The following is a 20737-nucleotide window of genomic DNA, read 5'->3' on the forward strand; positions in this document are numbered from 1 at the left end:
AAGACATTTTTGGGGGAGATGGCCGTTTCATGCATTTCAGGGTAGCCTCAAACACTGAATGGCCCCCAGAATGGCCCGATCTTTCCTGTACTTCCTGTGTGCTGGGATCACAGGCCAGAGGCACAAATGGTTTTTTCAGAAGCAGGAACCCCTCCATCAGGCAAGCACTGTACCAACTTTGCCACAGCCACAACCCATGGAATTTCTTCCTGAACCTCAGTCCCCCCATCCCCCAACCATCCAGGGTTCTTGGTCACTTCCAGCCTGTTCCCACAGATGGGCTCTGTACATCTCTTGTGTCCAGAACTGGGCCTAGTGTGGAGTCGGCACCAGTCATCGATTGTTTATTGAATACATGTATTACTGGAATAGGAAGAGGCTCTGGGTCCAGTGTAATATGGCAGAGGGGAGTGAGTGGCCAAGAGGAAGGTGTCACAGAAGGCTGGGGCCTCATGGAAGAGGCTGAGTTCTGTTCTGCCCTCTTCCATAATCATCCTTGACCCACCCTCCAACCCCACTGCTCCCATTCTGCAGATGAGATAACGAAGGCTCAGCAAGCAGAACCACAGGTTGGGGTCAAGTCCCCAGCTCCCTGGCTCACCTGCAGGCCAAGGGCTGGGAAGGAAAACCCCAGGTCGGCCAGGGAGGGGGTCGGGGGTTGGAAGGACTCCTACTGTTTATTGAGTAACAGGCTGCAGGTGAGGAGCTGACAGAAGGGAGGGGGCAATAACTTAAAAATCGGAGGCAACAGCAGCAGCTCCCCGAGAGACCTCTGCAGAGGGACAGGAGTATATACATGGATTTGTACAAAGTGCCCCGCGCCAGCCTGGGGCATGAAGGAGGTTCGGTCATAAGGGGGAGGGAGGGGAAGGTTTCTGTCTGTGATACCCCCCCAGCTCCCTGAACCCCCCCAAGTTCTGTCTCCAGTCATTAAGCCTGGCAGCTCTCCCTGAACGGGAGAATTTCCTCAGTTTCCCTTCTCACTCCTGTCCCCAAAGACTCCTCAGGTGCCCTGCAGCAGAGCAAGATTGAGGTGAGGGGTCCCACTAGAGGCCCTAGGAGGGTGCCAGCTCCCCCTGCTGAGCCCTCTTATCATGTCATGTGTCCCCACACTATCTCTGTCCACCAATATAATCCAGGGAAACTTCAGTCATGATACGGGAACCCCCTCCTCTGTCCCCTTCCCCTCTTGGGGAAGTGAAAGGAACCAGAGAAAGAAGAAGGGGCCCCGGGCTGTGATGGTGGCTGTGGCGGTGGTAGTGGTGGCGGTGGCTCAGAGGTGGCTCAGAGTTCGAGGTCGTTGGAGATGCGGGTGACGAGGGTGCGGAAGGCCAGGGCGGTGCCCGCCACGCGGCGGAAGAGGACGCCCCTGAGGCCGGGCCGGGGCAGCTGGCACACCTCTACTTCGAAATGGGACAGGGGCTCGGGCCCGCCCGCACCCCCGTGCAGGCAGGCCAGCAGGAACGGCTGCGGCTGGCGGCACCGGCAGCGGGCGGCCGCTGTGGCCTGTCGCAGGGCAGCCATCAGGGCCTCAGGAGGTCGCGAGCTTGTCAGCTTCACACTCCAGGGGAATCGGAGCAGCCTGGGGGCGGTTTCCGTTTTATCCCAAGGTAGATGGCAACTGAGGAGGGGACAGCAGGGATCAGACAGGCGGAAGAAGGGTATGCACACCTACCCCACCACCTGTACAGAGACCACATGAAGTGCCCCTTAAGACTGCGTTTCCCAAGCTCCCTTGCAGCTAGGCACTCCCCCCACCCCATCTCTGTCTGTGGGCAGAAAGGGACGGTGAGAGTCCTGTAATATCAATCACAGGACCACACGAGCAATAGCATGGCCCAAACAATGCAAAGCTGGCCACTAAAGCACAGAGCTGTAAGAAATGGATTCAGATGACAAATGACCCAGTCACCCCAGCTGTGTTCCATGTTTTTTCTGGGGGGGGGGGAGGGTGTTTGTGTGCATGTGGTCACCCTAGAACTGCCGAGTCTGCATCCTACAGAATCCTAACCAAGGCTCCTTTTCCTAACAGAGCCGGCTATTTCTGTAAGGGACCATCCAAGGGCTCTCTCTAGGGTTAACAGACAGTCACTATGTAGACCAGGCTGGTCTGGAACGCACAGAGATCTCCCTGCTTCTGCCTCTCTATGTAGCTTGCCTCAGCTTCCCGAGCTTGCCTCAGCTTCCCGAGCCAGGAAGTGGCATCCCCAGTGGCTCATAGGTGTCTTATAGCAAAGAAGAGCTCTTCATCTCTTTTTGATTTGGAAGTTAATGTTTTGACCAATAAAAATATGTCAGGTATGAGCACATGACCAAAGCTGACCAGAGTCCTGGACTATCCTGACCATAGGTATTGATTTAGATACAGACATGTGACCTATATTTCCCTAGGGGATTCTAAACTGGAGAACTAAGCAGGGTAGAGCAAACATAGCCCATAAGGCCTGGAGTCCAGGGTCTCGGCAAGCTGGGTAAACACTCACCACTGAGCTGTGCCCCAGCCCCTCACGGGGGGATTCTAGGCAGGGGCTCTACCACTGAGCCACGCCCCCAGCCCCTCACTGGGGGATTCTAGGCAGGGGCTCTACCACTGAGCTGTGCCCCAGCCCCTCACTGGGGGATTCTAGGCAGGGGCTCTGCCACTGAGCCACGCCCCCAGCCCCTCACTGGGGGATTCTAGGCAGATGCTCTACCACTGAGCCACGCCCCCAGCCCCTCACTGGGGGAATTCTAGGCAGGAGTTCTGCCACTGAGCCACGCCCCCAGCCCCTCACTGGGGGATTCTAGGCAGGAGTTCTGCCACTGAGCCACGCCCCCAGCCTCTCACTGGAGGATTCTAGGCAGGGGCTCTACCACTGAGCCACGCCCCCAGCCCCTCACTGGGGGATTCTAGGCAGGAGTTCTGCCACTGAGCTACATCCCCAGCCCTCTTTTTTCCTCTCTGGAAAATTTGAGACAGGATCTTACTAATTTGCCTAAGGCTGGCTTTGTAGCCTTGGCAGGCTTTGAAATTGCATTCCTCCCTCCTCAGATGTCCAAAAGGCTAGGCCTGGCAGATCTGTGCTACCACACCCAGCTTGGATAAAACGTTTTATTATGACACAGTGATATCTATTTGTTTTTACAGAGGCTTTTTTTTTTTTTTTGGCAGAACTCAGTAGGAGTGATTTTTAAGAGTATTTACAGGCTGGGTCTGCACCAACACCCTTAGCTACTGCGCGACTAGATTTATCTACACCTGAGGCAATGAATAAGAATCCTACTTGGGCTGGTGAGATGGCTCAGCGGGTAAGAGCACTGACTGCTCTTCTGAAGGTCCTGAGTTCAAATCCCAGCAACCACATGGTGGCTTACAACCACCTATAATGATAAGATCTGACATCCTCTTCTGGTGCGTCTGAAGACAGCTACAGTGAATTATGCTGGAGCGAGCGGGGCGGCAGAGGTCCTGAGTTCAATTCTCAGCAGCCACACACATGATGACTCATGGCCATCTGTACAGCTACAGTGTACTCATACATATAAAATAAATAAAATAAATCTTCAAAAAAGAATCCTACAGGTATTGAGGAACTCTGGGCAACAAGACAAGGCTCAAATCACTGGTAACTATGAGGAGGTGTAGCAGAGATGAGTGAGATGGTTCCGGAATGTTCCCCCACGTTAGCTTTAGAGCAGCCGACTGGGCTTTGGAAGGGTGTGCAGGGGCAGGCAGGATGAGAACCTCACTCACCTTGTGACCTCAGGTCCCCCGATTCTCTCAGGTTCGTCTGTGACCCTAGCAAAGTTGGGAAGGAACAGAATGTAGTTCTGGGCATTACAACCCCCTCCCCCTCCCCACTGCCACCAGATTCCAGGCAGCCTCGCTGTGGCCTGGCTCAGCTCTCCCGCCTGCCGGCTGGCTGCTGAGAGAGCTGTAGTCTGGATTTGATCCCTTCCTTCCAGAGTGGGGTCCAGACAGAAATGGTTAGTGCAGGTTGGAGGAGAGGTACTGAAGGATTTGGAAGATGAGAAAAGGGGCAGACAGACACACCTACATAGAAAAGGCACAACAAACACACGCACATAGGACAAACAGTACCGAAGGGCATTGAATTGCTGAGCCACGCCCCTAGCCCCTCACTGGGGGATTCTAGGCTAGTGATTTACAGCTGAGCCATATCTTTCCCTTCCTCAGACACTCTGTTTGCTTTATTCTTTTTTGAGAAATTCTCTCTATATCCTGCCTAGCCATGAACTTGAGCTCCTCCTGCCTCAGCCTGAGGCTGCAGGAATTTTCCTGTTGGTACTTCACTAACTTATGGCCTCTGTGTGTCACCTTCTGTCCTTGATTAGAAGGTTGGCTATGTGAGGGTAGGAACAGTTCACAGTTTGTTAGCCATGCTAGGCACACTGTAGCTATCAAGGAATAGCAGTCATGCCAGACGACAGCAGATGTCTGAGACACACACTCAAAAGCATTTTCCACAGCTATGATCTGAGTTGCCACGATCACACGTGGAAGTCGTTTCTGTGATCCCTGGCTTCAGGGTGCAGAGAAGAACCAGAGAAGCTAAAGAGCTTGCTCCAGCTCACTTGGTAGAGCTGATACCTGCTGCACCCCTCTGTCTGTAACACGATATGCTTTTGACACTCCACAGACCTTACATACAGATGCTGTACCCTGTTCCCAGCCACAGGTCCCTTCCAAGGACACACACATATATGCACACACCTGTGTTCACAGTCAGACATGTAGAGGACAGGTGGAGCCATCGAGAACAGAGGAGATGGGACTTACTGATTTTGGATCCCTGGGGCAGAGAGGCGCCCGAAACACAGCGGTTAGAGTTCTGCCTTTTAGAGGGATCGAGGGTAACCCTGCGGGGTAAGGAGGTGGGAGTGGTGACAGGGGGTGCAGAGAACCAAGAGGTCAGGTGCAGGAGGCAAAGCAGAGAAGACAGGTTAGGCCCCCCCTCCACCCGCCCACACCCACACCCCACATCTGGTGCAGCTCACCTTCGGGTCAGTTTGGAGGTCAGCTTGGTGAAGAGGTTGGTAGTAGGGCGAGGCCGCCCGGAGGGCAGGGGTGTGGCCTCGTGGGCCAGCGTGGGTGAGGCCGGGGGTCCATTCTGCACACCCCCACCACTCCCGCCCCCTGCCCGCCGGTCTCGGACCTGGCCCCCATGGAAGGTGCTGCGGATGGTGGAGCCCCGAGCCAGGCGGCTCCGCTCTCCTGACGGGGGAGCCAGGCTGTGACTGGAGGGCGAGGCAGGGGGCACCCGCGAGGTACCGGAGCTGTGGGCAGAAAAAGACAAGTCAGGGTGGGGCCGGAAGGCTGTTAGGGCATTATGGATCCTCGCATTGTTTACTGTTACTCTCCAGATTCTCCCATTCAAGTTCCAACCAGACCAGACCACTTAGCCTCCAAGATGGATTACTTTCAGAGTGACGTGTTGTAGCACAAGACCTCCAATATGTACCTTCCCAGGGACCCTCAAGCCCAGCCCAGATGTCAGAGGCCACTATGCCTCCCTTAAATCCACCTGTGCTTTCTCTCTTGGCATCCAAACCCTTAGGGCTAGTAGGAATCATACACATAGCCTTGTAGCTAGAGACTACACTTCCCAGCATGCATTGCTGCAAGAAGTCAGGTGGCCGGCCACCTTCCAGTAAGTTGCCAATACTGTTGGGAAATTTCTAGGTCATACCTTCAAAGAGATTGCTGGGAGGTTGGCAGCTGGCACAGAGGCCTCAGACCCTGAGCAGGAGCCTGCATGAACAGGTTCAACGGAACCTGTTCTTGGATTCTATCTCAGAAATCTGAACCTCCACAGTAGTGAAGCCATGGCCTTCTCTGCAGCTTAGCCTTGTTCTGTGTCTAGAACTCGAAGGTCCCATCTTAAGCTGATTACAAATAAGGATTCTAGAATCCTTGCTCTTTGACTAGTTGGCTGTGCAACTTTAGATGAGCTACTTAACTTCTCTGTGCCTCATTTCTTCTCAGCTGCAAATGGAGGGATTAGGATCTATCCAGAATGCAGTTGGTAGTAATTAGGCTGGACACAGGCCAGCCAGAGGGTAGCTGCTTGATGAAGCATCATTATTATTTATTTATGTTTGTTTGTTTTCAAAACAGGGTTTCTCTGTGTAGGTCTGGCTGTCCTGGAACTCACTCTGTAGACCAGGCTGGCCTTGAACTCAGAAATCCTCCTACCTCTGCCTCCCAAGTGCTGGGATTAAAGGCATGTGCCCGGCTTATTTCTATTTCTTCATTTAGTAACTACTGAACAATCTCCTTGTCATTAAATGTAATCTATGGACTAAACTCTGGGTAAGGGTTTATGGGACCCAGAAACAGTTTAGAGAAGAGAAAGTAAGGTGGGGACATTTGTGCCATGTCCCCCCCTTAACTGAGTGCTGATCAGTTCCAGGATCACACTGACGCCCTCCAAATTGTAACACTCACGACATTCATAGCTACATCCTGGAATGCCCTGGGCGCTGGCCAATGTGCCAAAGCTTGGGAGGTAGGAGCTATGTCTGCACCAGATGGAGTGGATTCATGCTCCCTGTTTTTCCGCTTTCATATTTTTAAGATATTTTTATATGCATGGTGTTTTGTCCACACATAAGGCTGTGATCATGTGTGCCTGGTGCCTGCAGAGGTCAGAAGAGGGCATCAGATGTTCTGGAACCAGACTTCCAGATGGTAGGTAGCTCTGTCTAAGTCCTCTGCAAGAGCAGCCATTGCTCTTACCCACTGACTGTCTCTCCAGCCTGTTTCTTTTTACACTGAGACTGGGTCACACACAGCCCTGCACGGCCTTAACCTTCTGCCCCTCCTGCGTTCAGTGTGGGGTTACATGTACTCAACCACCTCCTCTGGTGTAGGACAGGCATCAGATCCAAAGCTTTGTGCACACCAGGTGAGGGGGCTACCGACTTACCCACTGCCCCAGCATCTGCTTTTTCTGGGGGTGTGGGGGTCAGAGTTTGAGACAGGTTTCTTTGTATATCCCCGGCTATCCTGGAACTCTCTGTAGACCAGGTTGGCCTTGAACTCACAAAGATTTGCCTGCCTAAACCTCTTGAGTGCTGGGATTAAAGGTGTGTGCCACTACCACCTGGCTTTAAAAACAACAATAAACAAACAGGGTTTCTTGTAGCTCAGACTAGTCTTAAACTAGCTATGTAATCAAGGTTGACACTGAATTCTGATCCTTCCTTCGCAGACTTTCAGGAGCTTGGCGCTATGCCAAAGGATGGCAGGATCACTCATTTCCTATGCAATTGCCTAATTTGATCACTCCATCCCAGCTGAGAGGTGCTTCCCACTCGGGCCACCAAGCCCAGGTGATGTAGATCTCTGGAGCTTCTCTCTACTTCTAAAACTGGATCATTCAAAAACTCCTCTTAGCTCCCAGGCTCATGGATGGAGGGCAGGGCGGCCCACCTTCCCAGCACCACTGGCTGTTTTTTACCAAGTGGGAGGACTGTTAGGGACGAGATCTGCCCAGGATGGAGTACGGTGCGTGCTCCTGTACTATGTGTCCTCTTTGATCATCAGTGTGTGTATGTGTGTGCTTATGTGTGTGTGTGTGTGTGTGTGTGTGTGTATGTGTGTGTATGCATTTGTGTGCATGTGTGTAAGTGTGTGTGTATGTGTGTATATGTGTATGAGTGTGTGTATGCATTTGTGTGTATGTGTGCAAGTATGTGTGTATGTGTGTATGTATAAGTATGCTCACCCACCCTCTATGTTTCCCTTCATCCCCCTGCTTCACATACCTATTTTCTTTGCCATTTGGCAACAAGGACGGGCGCTCGGACCCTGGCCGCTCTGTGCACACGTAGGTGTTTCTTCGGGTCATCATGCTGGGGGGGAGGTTGTTCTATGGGAGACACACCAAGAGGGGGCAGAGGTGAGAATATGTCCCTCGGCCTCCTTCCACCCTGCTGTATTCTGCCACAATACACTTTTCTTTTTCTTCCAAAGATTTATTATTATTATTTCATGGTACAGGTGTTTTGTCTGCATGTATGCCTACATACCAGGTTTGTGCCCAGTGTCCAAAGAGGCCAGAAGAGAGCATTAGATCTCCCGAGACAGGAGTTACAGACAGCTGTGTTACCAGTAAGTACTGAGAATCGAACCCAGGTCTTCTGGAAGAATAGTAACTGTTCTGAACTTCTGAGTATCCTTCTAGCCTTATTTTTTTTCCATTTTAAAAGATTTGCTGGGCTGGCGAGATGGCTCAGCGGGTAAGAGCACTGACTGCTCTTCCAAAGGTCCTGAGTTCGGATCCCAGCAACCACATGGTGGCTCACAACCACCCACAATGAGATCAGACGCCCTCTTCTGGTGTGTCTGACGACAGCTGCAGAAAATTACGCCAGAGCGAGCAGGACTGGAGCCAGCCTGAGCAGAGGTCCTGAGATCAACAGCAGCCACACACATGATCGAACACAGTCATCTGTACAGCTACAGTGTACTCATACACATAAAAATGAAATAAAATAATTCTTTAAAAAAAAAAAAAGATTTGCTTTTATTTTATGTGTACTAACTAGCCTTTTGCCAGGAACATATACCTGTGTATCACCTGCATGCAGTGCCTCAAGAGGCCATAAGAGGGCATCAGCTCCTCTGGAATTGGAGTTATAGACAGTTGCAAGCCACTATGTGGGTGCTGGGAATTGAACCCAGATCCTCTGCAAGTGCAGCCAGTGCTCTTAACCTCTGAGCTCCTGGCTGCTCAGTCCTTCCTGGCTCCTTTGTGTGACACAGGGTCTCATGTATTCCAGGCTGGTTTCGAACTGAATATGTAGCTGAGAATAAAGCTCTGATCTGTCTGCCTCCAAAGGAGGTCTGCACATGTCACTGGCACACTAGGCAAGCATCTACCTGCTGAGCCACACTGCAGACTCCCATGGGCTGCTCACAACTGCAGTTAACTCCAGTTCCATGTGTGTGTGGGGAGGATACACACACACACACAAACACAGCTTCTTCTGGCCTCTGGGTACTACAGAGATGGGCTCTACCTGGAGCTATGCCCTCAGTCCTGAGGTTAATTCTTTAAAAGTTAACAAGAATTCCTTATAACTTCTCTTAAAGAATTATTTATTTTATTATATGAATAAACTGTAGCTGTCTTTAGACACACCAGAAGAGGACATCTGATCCCATTAGATGGTTGTGAGCCACCATGTGGTTGCTGGGAATTGAACTCAGGACCTCTAGAAGAACAGTCAGTGCTCTTAACCACTGAGCCATCTCTCCAGCCTTACTTTTAAAATTTTTTTCTTTTTCTAAGACTGATTTTTCTAGCCCAGGCTGGCCTGGAACCCACGATATTTCTGCTCAGGCTCCTGAGAGCTGGGATTAGAGGCAAGCACTATGCCTGGCTTAGGGGATGATTTTTGTGGTGAGAGGTAAGTGCATGCTTGTGCATGTGTGTGCATGTGCGTGCACACATATTAAATGCTTTTTAAATAAATGAACTATCACAGAGGCCCAGGCAATGCTTTGGGGCTGAGGGTGGGATCTCAGCAATAGAGTAGGCAACTGCATCCATTCCCCCCTTCCCAGGCCACTCACAGGGGTGCTAGTGCTGTCCTTCCGCCGCTCGGGGATCTCTGCCTTGTTGGGGTTGTGGGCACTGCTGACCATGGGGCTGGAGGGGGGCAAGCCTCGACTCCCACTGCCCGCTGCACTGCAGCTTGCTTTTCGACCAGGCAGCCGCTCTTCTTTGAGCTCCGTGTCCCCTGTGCTGGTTGGGCTGCGCTTCGGGTGCAGCGGGGCAGGGGACGGGCCACCTGGTGAAGGGATGGGACCAGTTAGAGCTGGGGTCACTAGAGATACAAGAACCTTAGGACACTTGACAATAGCTGCAGTTTCTTTCCAGGCAAATCTGGTCTTTACAGAGAGCAACCAGGCAAGCCTTGCTTAAAAGAAAATTGTTGGTAACTGTAATGGTCAATGTTGCCAACAATCTAGAACCACCTGGAGAGTATCAATGAGGGATGGTCTAGATTAGGTTGGTTGGGGGCACGTCATCGGTGTTTGTATGGGTCAGCTTTACTATGTTAACTGTGGTGAGAAGAACCACCCACTGTGGGCATCACCAATCCCTAGGCTGAAGATTGACCTGGAGAGTGAAGAAAGTGAGCCTAGTACTAACGCCCACTCATGCATGCATTTACTGCTCTGTTTCCTGTGACCAGCTCCTGCAGCTGTGACTTCTCCATGACAGTAACAGGTGAGCTAAATAAACCCGCCCTTACTTAAATTGCTCTCCTGAGAATATTTTCCCACAGCAATAGTAAAGAAACTAAGAACCAGACTTCCTTGGAAGGCATTCCCCACATCAGTGTGGAGCTGACAAGAAGGCGGGCTCTCAGCAGCCACATTGTACTTGGAGGCCTGTGCCCTGGCTTTTCCAGAGGCTAACCCTTTCTGAGCCTGCCCCAGGATCCAGGTTGCATGTGAGGCAAGCTCTCAAGCAGTCTAGATTGTCCAGGTACTAAAGAGTTGGCTCAGTGGACCCAGGTTCAATTCCTGGCACCCATAGAGCACACCTAGCATCCCTCCCTGTATGAGTCACTCCTCTCTAGCCAGGTGACGGAACCATTAACCTGGAAGGCTGAGGCAGGAGGATGATGAATTTGAGGCTGGTCTGGGTTATTTAGTAAGATTTAAACTCCAATGCCACAACCATTTTCCTGGCATCTCTAGTTAGCTCCAGCTAGCTTGATTGCCAGTCAAGGCTGGGGTATACTTCTGGGATGGGGACACTCACAGAAGTCACTGTGCCGGCGCTGGCGGTGGTAGGTGGAGGAAGAAGCCCGTTGCCCTTTGTTGTGGCTGCTGCCTTTGCTGGAGCTTGTCCCATTGGTGGTGTCGCTGGGCGCCCGCACCCGTGCCAGGGCCAGCCCTGGGGCACCCCGGTCCCCACCCTCCTACAAGAGAAAACATGCACGGCACCTCAGCCCTCTGTCCAAGTGGCTGGCCCCCAAGTCCCTCCACCCAAGGCCTGAGGCCCCACGACCTCTGACCTCAGTCTTCCTGCCCAGCAGGAGGTAGGTGGCGGTCACCTCGTTGTACTTCTGGTTGGTCAAGGCCTCTTTGATTTCTTCCCGTGTGTAGCCCATACCCACCATCACCTCTGGGAGATGGATGGAGAGAAGGGTCAGTCTCCTTCCCCAGGCTGTCCCTTCCACCCCTTGTGTCTCTCAATAGTGTCTTTGTCTGCCCTTCTCCACTCAGCCAGCAGATACAAGATTTCTTCGAAGAATACTTCTAAGACCAGTTTGCTAAGCCCTGCCTGCTCCTACCCAGTAGGCATGGCCAATCACTGTTCAAGCCGCAAAGGCACACTGGATGGATCAATATACACACACCACCAAGTTTTGACAAGTCAAAAAGTTCCACCCCTAAGGCATCACTGATAGCGCCTAAACAGTCATAAGATGCCATGCCCTAGCCACGCCCTAGCCCCTCACTAGGCAGGGGCTTATTACAGTAATTTTCACCCCCCCATAAATCTGTGTAAAAAACACACACTCTAGTTATCATATTTATAAGTTTAAGCGTAGATTGAGTCGGGTGGTGGTGGTGCACACCTTTAATCCCAGCACTTGGGAGGCAGAGGCAGGCAGATTTCTGAGTTCGAGGCCAGCCTGGTCTACAGAGTGAGTTCCAGGACAGCCAGGGCTACACAGAGAAAGCCTGTCTTGGGGGCCGGGGGGTCTAGACTGGGCAGCTCTTTCACTACACTAACCTATTCCCCAGCTATAATACCCTAGCTACTTGCAGTTTCTCCCAGCCACATGGTTCTGCTCCATCTTTTCTTCTCCCTCTCTTCCTCTCTTATCCTCTTTCAGACCCTCCTGTCTCATAGCCCAATCATAGGCTCTGGCCTTTCTTTGACCAGTAAAGATGGGCAAAAGATTCACACGATGAGAGACTGCTCAGTGGAGGGCAAGCCCTCCTGAGGAAGCAAAATGAACATCAGAAACCACACAACAGGGCCTTCCCCAGCCACACCCAGCCTGAGAGCATAATTATTATGCTGGCACTTTCTATTGCAAATTACAAAAGCTGATCACGTGGACAGCTCCTGTGTTGTCCAGTTATTCAGCTGTGGAACGGAGGTTCTTCGATTGATTTGTTTGTTCTGTTTTATCCAGGATCTCAGGTTGTCCAGGCTTGCCTTGGCATTCTTACACAGTTGAGGACGACCCCAAATACTTGGACTACAGGCACACTATGACATTCTGGGTCTTCCCATGGCTCACTTTTCAATTGTAATGAGTTATTTATTTATTTAATGCATATGGATGCCTTGCCTGCATGTGTATCTGTGCACCACCTGCATCCCTGGGACTGGAGTTACTGTGAGCCACCATGTGCTGCTGGGAATCAAACCTGGGTCCTCAGGAAGAGCAGTTAGGACTCTTAATTGCTGAGCCATTTTTCTAGCCCCAGTGATTTGTCTTTTTAGCCCTCAAAGTCAAAGCTCCATTGTGTCAGGCATCAGCTTTTACAAAGCAGGCAGGGAGGTGAGTGCTCTACCACTGAGCCACGCCCCCAGCCCCTCACTGGAGGATTCTAGGCAGGGGCTCTACCACTGAGCCACGCCCCCAGCCCCTCACTGGGGGATTCTAGGCAGGGGCTCTACCACTGAGCCACACCCCCAACCCCTCACTGGGGGATTCTAGGCTCTACCACTGAGCCACGCCCCCAGCCCCTCACTGGGGGATTCTAGGCTCTACCACTGAGCCACGCCCCTAGCCCCTCACTGGGGGATTCTAGGCATAAGTATATATGTAGATCAGTTTCCTCCCCTAATTTGTACAGCGCTGAGCTGGCCTGTGTGAATACTGCTATTTCCTAGACGCACAAAAGAGAAAACACTCGTTCAGGGTCACACAGCTCGATTACAGTGCAGGAATAGACATTCCTCGACTACTCTCCGTGGGTCAGTGGTGAGCAGGGGCAATGGCCACCAGCCTTGGCTCTGTGGCACTGCACCCCTGAGCCTGAAGCACCTGCTTCCTTGACCCTCACCAATTCTCTTGGTGTCCCCGAAGTCTTCCTCAGGCTCCGTGTATGGCTTCAGCTCCTCACCCTCATAGCCGATGTTGATCCATTTGTCTTTCATGATTTGCTGAGGACAAGGGAGACAGATATGAGAAGGAAGGGGAGGCACCAGAACAGGACACAGAGCTGCCCAACCTCCAAGAGGGACTCCCCACCAAGCCTACCACCCCCAAACTGAGAGCTTGTGGAGACCTAGCCAGCCAGCCGTTCCGCCCGCCACAGCCTTTCTTACCACCCTCCTCCTCCGCATCATCTGGGTCCCCAGCACCCTGTAATCATCCTAAGAGCTCATTAGCTTAATTACTGACGTGGCGGGGACCATCCAGGAACCTCCTCCTTGCTGTCTGGCTCCACAGCCCCAGGCGGGAGGAATGGAGCACAGGGGTCAGGTGACAGGAAGGGCGCAGAGGGTCCTGGAAGAGGGCTCACCTCTAGAGTACAGCGTTTTGCAGGGTTCAGCACCAGAAATCTCCGCAGAATGCTCTCGCAGTCTGTAGACATGTAGAAGGGGACTCGGTACTTCCCTCTGAGGACTCGCTCCCGCAGCTCCTGCGAGGATAGGACAGGGCTCATCCCTGCACCCGCCCCACGTCACCCCTGCAGACAGGGCCCCCCCCACACCCCGGTCCAGATATTCTGGAGGATCAGATACATGATGGAAGTCCCAGCCCAAATACAATAAGAAAAATTTAGCCGTACTTTCCTGACACACACTCCCATCTGTGGAAAGGGGGTGCCCTCCAGCCAGCCCTCCAGCCAGCAACTCCCCTTTTTGAAACAGGGTCTCATGGAAAAGAGCCTCCCCCTGTCCTGTGCTTCACTTCAAGGGTCCTGGGAAGCCAGTGTGAGCCCCATGCCCAGGTTACACGGGGCTTGGGCAAAGAGTGGAGGGACTTCCCTTGGCTTCACCGGCCATCAACTGAGCATATTCCTAAGACCCTTAAAGTTTCCAGTCTTCCTTTTTTTTTTTTTTTTTTAAGTTGAAAGAAAAAATTTGAGACATGGTCTCACTGCATAGGCCTGGCTGTCCCAGAACTTGCTCTATGTAGACCAGGCTGGTCTCAAACTCACAAGATCTGCTTGTCTCTGCTTCTGCCTCCCCAATCCTAACCCTAACCCTGCTCAGCCTGAAGTTTCTTTTAATAGACTAACTTTTTCCCCTGCCTTCACACTGGAAGGCAGAATCTCACAGGCCCAGGCTGGCCTCAAACCTGTTGGATAGGCAAGCATGGCCTTGAACTCGACCATTTTGCCTCTGTCTCTGGAGTGCTGGGACTGGAGACATGAGACATCACAGCTCATTCATGCAATGGTGGGGACTGAACCTAGGGTTTTCTGCAAAACTAGGCACATGCTCTACCAAAGAAAGGCGCATGCTCATCTACAGAGTGACCAGTATGTAAAGGCCAGGCTTACAATGGGAAGGGCCCTACCCAGTGCCTCTCTCCCAAGCTGCCACGTTGTTCCTAAAATGATCTTCATGTGTTTACTTACCTTGGGGTTTGGGAGAAACGATCTTGTTATACAGGTGGGGCTACCTGTGAACTCACAGCTCTCCAGGTTTAGCCCCCCAAGGCTATATGCCACCATACTTGGTTCTTTTTTATTATTTGTATTTCTTTCTTTTTTTTTTTTTTTCGAGACAGGGTTTCTCTGTGTAGCCCTGGCTGTCCTGGGCTCACTTTGTAGACCAGGCTGGCCTCGAACTCAGAAATCTGCCTGCCTCTGCCTCCCAAGTGTTGGGATTAAAGGCGTGCACCACCACCGCCCATTTGTATTTATTTCTTTTATGGGCATTGATATTTCGCCTGCATGTATGTCTGTGTGAAGATTCCCTGGAACTGAAGGTACAGTTGTAAACTGCCCCATGGGTGCTGGGACCCGAACCTGGGTCCTCTAGAAGAGCAGTCAGCACTATCAACCACTGAGTCATCCTCCAGCCCACAAGATACTTCTTTTATAAACATTTTTTAAAAGTTATATGTAGGGCTGATGAGATGGCTCAACCGATGAGAGCTTTGACTGCTCTTCTGAAGGTCCTGAGTTCAAATCCCAGCAACCACATGGTGGCTCACAACCACCTGTAATGATAATGTAATGTAATGCCCTCTTCTGGTGCATCTGAAGTCAGCTACAGTGTACTTATGTATAATAATAAATCTTTGGGCCAGAGTGAGCAGGGACTGAGTGAGCGGGGCTGACAGGAGCAAGCAGAGGTCCTAAAAAAAAAAATTCAGTTCCCAATAACCACATGAAGGCTTGCAACCATTTGTACAGCTACAGTGTACTCACGTACATAAAATAAATAAATAAATCTTTTTTTAAAAAGTTATACGTATATATGGGCTTGTGTGTGTCTACCCACAGAAGGCAGAAGAGGGCGCTAGATCCCATGCAGGCGGAGTTACAGGAAGTTGTGAACCATCAGTTCTAGGAGTCAAACTTGGGTTCTCTAGAAAATCAGCAAGTGCTGCTCATAGCAACCTGTCCAGCCCCTCAAGTGGACACTGTTAATGTCCACCTCCACTCCCACAGGTTAGCGACACAGGTTCAAAAGGGGACTTGCCTGAGGTATTCACAGAAAACATGAGCTCACAGAGAGCTGTGAGGACAGCTCAGTAGTAAGTGCTGGCCAGGCATGCGTTAGGTCAGGAATCCAGATGCCGCCCGGTGAGCATGGTGGACTCCTTTTGGTCCAGCCTTGAGGACAGATATGGGGTCACTAAAGCAAGCTGGCCAGCAAGACCAGGCACATCAGTGAGCTCTGTGTGTGGCTGAGGGGCCTAGTCTCACTGATAAGGTGAAAGAGAGATTGAGAAAGATCTCCAACAGCAACCTTGAGCCTCTCCATGCGTCCACACACACAGACAATACAGAGCTGGAGAGACGGGCAGAGTGGCCTGATGACAAGGGCTGCTTTTGCAAGGGACCTAAGTTCAATTCCCAGCACCCACATTATGCAGCTCACAATCTTCCTTCTTTGACTCCAGTTCCAGGGGATCCAATGCCCTCTTCTGGCCTCTGTGAGCCCTCACACATTTGTTGTGAGCAAACACACACACATAAATAATTAACAACGTATATGTGTGTGTGTGTGTGTGCGCGTACGCGTGCACGCAGAAGTGCAAGCACATACAAACATGCAAATAGAAAAAAAAATTAAAACAACATGACTAAACTGCAGACACTAGCACGACGAGGGCTAGTGACGAGGGCACAGCGAGGGCTGCAGCGGGCACAGCGAGGGCTGCAGCAGCTGAGTTATTAGCCAGACCTTTGGAAAGGTCTTAGCCTCACGCTGGAAGTTCACAAAGATTGCTCTACTCTAAGAGCCATCCTCTCTGTACTGAAGGACACCTCAGTGCCTCCCAGTTTAGCCTCAGCACGAGGGCTGCTGTTACCCAGCAGGTAGTGTCAGGGGCTTTATTAAAGGACGGTTGACACAAGGTCAAAGGGCTCAGCCCTTCATCCAGGTCCAAGAAGGAAAGGGCAGCTCCTGCCTCGCTCTGTGCTCTCTTGTGGCAGCCAATACATCCTGGCACACAGAGCTGATAAGGAATTCCTCCAGTCTACCCTTCGGGGAGGGGACACAAAAGCCCTCAGACTGAGGGACACTCTAAAAAAAAGTGACCTGAGGCCAGCCACAGGTCAAATTACTGAGTCCCCCAGTGAGGGGCTGGGAGCGTGAGTCCATATTCCTGAGGCAAATAATGTCTAACTGTGGCCTAAGGTGGAGGCAAACAATGTTTCAATGTTGCATTTCCTGTGTGTGACAGGCCACAGGAAAATGTCTCTAGTCTCAGGAGATAACCACCCCAGCCCTTAGGGACCAAGGGACACAGTGTCTACAATGAAGTGTCCAGTGGCCCATCAATAAAGACAGGACTATGTGCATATATCGAGCCAGCTCTGGGGCTGGATGTCAGTCAGCGTGGGCATCCTGAGAAGTACTGGGTGCCTCTATTCTATCCCTGCAACTTTTCCATGTACTGGCAATGTTTCAAAGCAAGAACATCAAAAGAAAAAAAATCCAACAAAAAAATCCCACCTTCCAATCAAGCTGAAGACACACAGCCCACACTTCCCAGTAACTCCCAGTTATCTGGTTCTGTGTTCCTTGGAGCCCTGAGCCCCAGGCAGCAACTGATAACAATGTTCTATGTTGCTCACTCCCCTTGTTTTCTGCCTGGATCCACCATAGATAATCCAGCAGATGCGGATGCAATCTTTCTGTGGGCTTTATCTTTGTCTGGTGGTGCTGGCAGCGAAACCCAGGGCTTTCTGCCCACTGAGCTATAGCCTCAGCTCCCTAGGACTTTCCTTTTGGGACAGGGTGTCACTAAAATGCCCACACTGGCCTTGAATTTGCTATCTCCCTGCCTCAGCCTCTTCAGTGCTGACAGACTTGTCCCATTCAATAAAGTGCAGGAACAAAAGAAAAAAAAATTAAACACACAATTCTGAAAAGTTTGAGTGACTCTGGTGATTACATAATTATTACCACTATTAGTTTCAGAATTTCTTTTTATCATTTTAAAAGAATACTTAAGAAAGCTGGAGGCCATGGCTCAGTGGTAAAGGCCCTGCCTAGAATCCCCCAGTGAGGAGCTGGGGGCATGGCTCAGTGGTAGAGCCCCTTCCTAGAATCCCCCAGTGAGGGGCTGCAGTGTGGCTCAGTGGTAGAGCACCTGTTATGAATCCTCCAGTGAGGGGCTGGAGTGTGGCTTAGTAGTAGAGCACCTGTTATGAATCCTCCAGTGAGGAGCTGGAGTGTGGCTCAGTGGTAGAGCCCCTGCCTAGAATCCTCCAGTGAGGGGCTGCAGTGTGGCTCAGTGGTAGAGTACCTGTTATGAATCCTCCAGTGAGGAGCTGCAGTGTGGCTCGGTAGTAGAGTACTTCTTTGGCTTTAGTTCCATCCCCATCAGCAGAATCCCTGAGCCCTTTAGTTGAACCCAGCTCTCCCTCCCCCATCCTAACATTAAGCAACCACTAGTCTGTTCCCACTTTGTGTGGATTTCCCTAATCTGGGCACTGCACAGAAATGAAACGCTGCCTTCTGTCACCCCTTGTGGGGCTCGCCCCTCCTGCCATGTTTCTGCCTCTCTGATGCACATTGGATTTGAAAAGCCTTAAATGGGGGCATGACCCAGAAATTTCTAATGATATTTTTCCCCCAGAGCAGGTCAATATTAGAACCAAAATCCACCAGCTGTTCAGCTCACAGCTTGGGCCCCACAGTACCAGCCATACCAGCTGGCCTTCAGGCAGTGGACACCCGAGTCACCCCTGTTCCTCATCTGACCATGTGACCTCAGCCCCACCTGACCCTGCCCACCCCATCCCTGGCACCTTGAGGTTGTGCCCATCGAAGGGCAGGGAGCCGCTGACCAGCGTGTACAGGATGACACCCAGGCTCCAGATGTCCACCTCTGGCCCATCATACTTCTTGCCCTGGAACAGCTCTGGGGCAGCGTATGGGGGGCTCCCACAGAAGGTATCCAGCTTGGAGCCCAGTGTGAACTCATTGCTGAAACCGAAGTCGGCGATTTTGATGTTGGCTTCGGCATCCAGCAACAGGTTTTCAGCCTGAGAGGGAAAAGAGAAGCCAGAGGATGAAGACAGAGTCGTGTCTCTGCCTGCCAGCGCTGGAATTACAGGCCTGCTCTCACTATCACACCATGTTTATGTGGGGTTGGTAACACAGCCCATGGCTTTGTGCATCCTAGGCTAGTATCCTCAGGGTGAACTACATCCGAAGCCTGGTGACATTTGTTCCCCTGATATCTGAGGCTCCACAGTCCAACCTTAGTTCTGACCGTCTCCATCTGGACTTGGGAAACTTTGGTCAATTCCAGTCTCCTGCACTAGGTGGCGCACAACCTCCAGGTTAATTCTCCCCATGAACCTAGTTGAAAATGATGGCAACGTGCCTGTGTCATAGAGCAAGCATCCATACTATGGATGCTTCCACAGCCATTCCATGGTAGGCTTCGTGTCTTTGACCTCACCACACAGCCCAGACTATTCTCCAACTCATGGAAATTATGTCCTGAGTGCTGGGATCACAAGTTTGTACCCCTGTCCCTGACATGAGGCTTGCTATTTGAAAAGCTACTGTAGAGCCCAGGTTTGTTTCAAACTCATGGTAATTCTCCTGCCTCATCTTCCTGATTGCAGATGAGACCTGCACATCCAACTCTCCCCTACCCCAGGCTATGCTTGCTTTTGTTGCTGCAATTTTGAGACATGGTCACATCTAGCTGAGGCTGGCCTTAGACTTCTTAGTAGTCCCTTTTTGTCCCCTGTGGTTGAAACATGAACCCAGGGCTCGTTTGAACACATCAAACGAGCACTCAGTTATACACTAAATGCGCAGTCCTTGGCCTTGAACTGATCAACATGCCAAGAACTGAGATTACAGGCATGCACCACACTGGGCTAGCCCGGGGGGGGGGTGGTGGTTGTATTATTATTATCATTATTATTTTTATTATTATTACATGTATATGCCTGGGCAATGGGACAGGGTGCACATCATATGGAGGTCAAAGTCTAACTCTCTACTGTTAGTTCTCTCCTTCCATCATGTGGGTCCCCAGGGACTGAACACAGGCTGACGGAAGAGTAGAGCAGGTGTCTTTATCCACTAAAGCCACCTTAGGACTCCCTAGGGCTCTGAAAAACTCTGTTCCTTGGGCACAGTCTGCTTTAAAGCCCTTAGTGCCAATAAAATAAAGTAAAATAAAAAAAAAGGTGAGTGGTGGTGGCGCACACCTTTAATCCCAGCCCTGAGGCAGAGGCAGGTGGATCTCTGTGAGTTTCAAAGTGGCCTGGTCTACAGAGCGAGTTCCAGGACAGCCAGAGCTACACAGAGAAATGGAAAAAAATCAAAATAAATAAGTAAATTAATATAAAAATAAAATAAAGCCCCTAGTGTGCAGTCCAGCACACGGGAGGTGCTCCAAAGGACAGCCCAGACCGGCCTGCATGGAGCCCAGTGGGCTATTTGGTCACAGATTTCTGTGGTTCTGTGACAGGGATGCTGCGGAGCGGCTGCATAAGGCACGTGGGTTGGGCCATAGGGGTCTTTTTCCCATCCTTGTTGCCTGTCCTGTGCCTCTGTGCCATCCTAAGACTCTGGGCTCCCAAGACTCTGGAGTAACTTGGGCCTGAAAGCCAAGTTCTCAGGGATTCCAGAAGGTCCGCACGTCAGAGACACAGCAACCCTGAAGGCCGAATACAGATAGCCTATCTCATCCCCATGGCCATCCTGAGGCCATCCCAGGACATGAGTTCCCGTGGCTGTCCCCCTACCTCCATTACATTACAGATGCCTGGGAAAGAACCAGGCCACTGCAGCTGGGGAAAGTCAAAGGGAGGAGCGGGGGGTGTGAGGCTGGCTGGGACTGGGTCTCGGTGGGAGGGGCTTACCTTTAGATCCCTGTGTACAATGTTCTTCTGGTGACAGTAGTGCACAGCTGACACGATCTACAGTTGAACACAAGTCATGTGTGAGGCCAGAGTCTTCTGTGTCCCTTGCAGTCCATGAAGCCACCACCCACGGCTGATCTCCATGCCCAGAACTTCTCTGGGCACAAGCTGAGGCCCTGGGGGCTCAGCCAGGTTCAGAGAGCATTGAACACCCTGACA

The 20737-nt window shown here is 51.4% G+C and overlaps 1 protein-coding gene across 2 annotated transcripts in view; it reads right to left on the bottom strand.

The window, feature by feature from the left end:
• Positions 1 to 294: 294 nt before the first annotated feature.
• Mark4 (microtubule affinity regulating kinase 4) overlaps positions 295 to 20737 on the bottom strand; it is a 34548-nt gene continuing 14105 nt past the window's right edge. Inside the window, exons 7-18 of one of the 2 annotated variants that reach the window (XM_031385562.1) lie at positions 20519 to 20575; positions 18437 to 18673; positions 13517 to 13636; positions 13055 to 13154; positions 11041 to 11150; positions 10785 to 10944; positions 9584 to 9801; positions 7771 to 7874; positions 4999 to 5277; positions 4781 to 4860; positions 3734 to 3778; positions 295 to 1621 (exon numbers count right to left, since the gene is read on the bottom strand). In XM_031385562.1, coding sequence (XP_031241422.1) covers positions 1557 to 1621; positions 3734 to 3778; positions 4781 to 4860; positions 4999 to 5277; positions 7771 to 7874; positions 9584 to 9801; positions 10785 to 10944; positions 11041 to 11150; positions 13055 to 13154; positions 13517 to 13636; positions 18437 to 18673; positions 20519 to 20575 — 1575 coding nt within the window. In that variant the 3' untranslated portion in view covers positions 295 to 1556. The remainder of the gene's footprint in view (positions 1622 to 3733; positions 3779 to 4780; positions 4861 to 4998; positions 5278 to 7770; positions 7875 to 9583; positions 9802 to 10784; positions 10945 to 11040; positions 11151 to 13054; positions 13155 to 13516; positions 13637 to 18436; positions 18674 to 20518; positions 20576 to 20737) is intronic. The other variant, XM_031385560.1, reaches the window with a different exon arrangement.

This window comes from Mastomys coucha, unplaced genomic scaffold (genome assembly GCF_008632895.1).
Source record: "Mastomys coucha isolate ucsf_1 unplaced genomic scaffold, UCSF_Mcou_1 pScaffold21, whole genome shotgun sequence".
Classification (NCBI taxonomy): domain Eukaryota; kingdom Metazoa; phylum Chordata; class Mammalia; order Rodentia; family Muridae; genus Mastomys; species Mastomys coucha.